Genomic DNA, 2361 nt, shown 5'->3' with positions numbered 1-2361 from the left:
TTATGTATATGTCCTTTGTTAGATAGAAGCATTAAATCATGAAATTAAAAAACTTAACTAAAACATTTCTATAACACACAACTACTTCCTAAACCAATTAAAAGCAATTAAAAGCAACCTTAAAACTTCATCTACTTTCCTCTATTAAAGCTTCATTGTTAATCGTTTTCTCCAACTACTTCATCTCCTTCATCTTTGTTCTCTACTTCTTCTCGGTATGGATTCTCTTCAAAGCCAGTCCTCTAGCTTTTTACACTTACTAAACAGTCAACTTCCTAACAACGAATCCCCAACTCAGTTAATGAGTTTTTCACCAACTCCAGACCTTGGAGGTTCTCCTTACCATGCACAAAGTGGTGAGGACCGTAAGCAGAGGGTCAAGTGGTCAACAGCTGAAGACCTGGTCCTCATCAGTGCATGGTTGAACACCCCCAAGGATCCATTAGTTGGAAATGAGCAAAGAGCAGGAACCTTTTGGAAGAGGATTGCCGCCTATTATAATGCAAGTCCCATGGTGGTTGGGTTGCCTAAGAGAGAGCAAAGCCACTGTAAGCAAAGGTGGGGAAGATAAATGAGGGTGTCTGCAAGTTTGTGGGGTCATATGACGCTGCAACAAAACAGAGGACCAGTGGCCAGAGTGAAGATGATGTTTTAAAGGCAGCACATGAAATATTCTTCAACGATTACAAGGTGAAGGTCTCGTTGGAGCATGGCTGGAGGGAGCTCAGGAATGATCAGAAATGGTGTGGGACATATGGAAGTACTCAACAAAGCTCTGGTTTTAAAAGAAAGAGGGTGGGGGGAGAACAATCTTTTCAGTCATCGGCATCTATGCCGAGTGTGAATGGAGAGGATGAAGCAATGGCTAGGCCTACTGGTGTTAAGGCAGCAAAGGCGAAGGCTAAAAGGCCAGTGGGAGAAGGAGTGAAGAAGCTGGAAGAGTATCAGCAAATGTGGGAGATCACGGAGAAGGACTTGGCTTTTAAGGATAAGCTTAGCAACAAAAAACTGCTTGACAGTTTGCTTGCAAGAACATAGCCACTTAGTGAATTAGAAGTGGCGCTTAAGAACAAACTGATAACTGAAATGCTATCAATTTAATCTTGCTTTGAATTTTAAGTTGATGTGTAATATAGGTAGTCTTTTGTGGGAACCGAAATTCGCACTGTCGATTTCCGTTTAAATTAGGAAAGTATGAGAACCCTAATTTCCCAGAGGTCCCGGATATCTGCTAATACCACACGCCAAGCAATAAGAACACGAAACGAGAACATTAATAAAATAAGAAATCGAAAAAAAGAGCAAGATAGTTCTTATTCCGAATCTACGTTTGAGCGTTTACAACAAGGTAAGTGTCTGGGCTACGAGAGCTGTCGGCGAGATTCCTAGTTCTAAAACCCTAAGACGGCAAAAACCTAATTGAGTCGCAGCTCGAATAACAAAAACAGAAAATTGCCTAAAATCGCTCCAAGTGCTAAGTTTGCTGTGAAAAAGTCCCCCTCCATGCCTCTCGCCTAGGACTCCTTATATACTGGCTCCAAGCCGCCATAGCATAAAAATGGAGATATTCTATTTTTTCCGATTTTCGTAATTATCTTCAAAATTTCGTATTTATCCGCGGAAACTTGACATTTATCTTTCCTTGCGAACCAAGCGTAAACCGTCATGCGGCTTACGGGCTGTTGGTTAAGAAATCGTAAGTTGGGCCTCGAGTCATGTCTTAGGTCCCTTTGGGCCGTCTTCCGACTCGAAGGTTTATTACGGCCTCTTTCGATAAAGAACGAACTTTTCGCGGTTTTTACGGTAAAGTTTGATCGATAACTTAGAATGGCAGGGAATCGTGAAATGGGTTTGCTACGGTCTTCGGGAGAAGTAGACGAGAACGCATGGACTAATGTCGTATCGACGTTTCGGAAGAGCTCGGTCGCTACGTAGCGACCGGGTGCACGATCACTACGTAGCGACCGGGTGCACGATCGCTACGTAGCGACCGGGTGCACGATCGCTACGTAGCGACCGGGTGCACGATCGCTACGTAGCGACCGGGTGCACGATCGCTACGTAGCGACCGGGTGCACGATCGCTACGTAGCGACCGGGTGCACGATCGCTACGTAGCGACCGGGTGCACGATCGCTACGTAGCGACCGGGTGCACGATCGCTACGTAGCGACTTCGTAAAGAAGAATCTATTTCGAAAAAGTATTTGTTGAAGAAGGTTACTACGTTTTTCTTCTTCGGGGATTTGGACGTTAACTTTGTCGTAACTGTTTTCGACCCCAACAGTTAGCCCCCCAGCTCGTTGGGAGCGTGGATTTCTAGCGAGGTCCCAATGCGCGGTATGGCGAGTTCGGACGAGATT

General features: G+C 44.9%; 1 protein-coding gene across 1 annotated transcript; it reads left to right on the top strand.

The window, feature by feature from the left end:
• The first annotated feature begins 301 nt into the window (after positions 1 to 301).
• LOC106314658 (glutathione S-transferase T3-like) lies at positions 302 to 1038 on the top strand. The gene is made up of 2 exons (XM_013752496.1): positions 302 to 514; positions 622 to 1038. Exons 1-2 carry the CDS (start codon positions 302 to 304, stop codon positions 1036 to 1038), a joined length of 630 nt encoding a protein of 209 aa, XP_013607950.1.
• The last annotated feature ends 1323 nt before the right edge of the window (positions 1039 to 2361 follow it).

This window comes from Brassica oleracea, chromosome C9 (genome assembly GCF_000695525.1).
Source record: "Brassica oleracea var. oleracea cultivar TO1000 chromosome C9, BOL, whole genome shotgun sequence".
NCBI lineage: Eukaryota > Viridiplantae > Streptophyta > Magnoliopsida > Brassicales > Brassicaceae > Brassica > Brassica oleracea.
The sequence above is the reverse complement of the archived record's forward strand: the minus strand, read 5'-3'. Positions and strand labels throughout refer to the sequence as shown.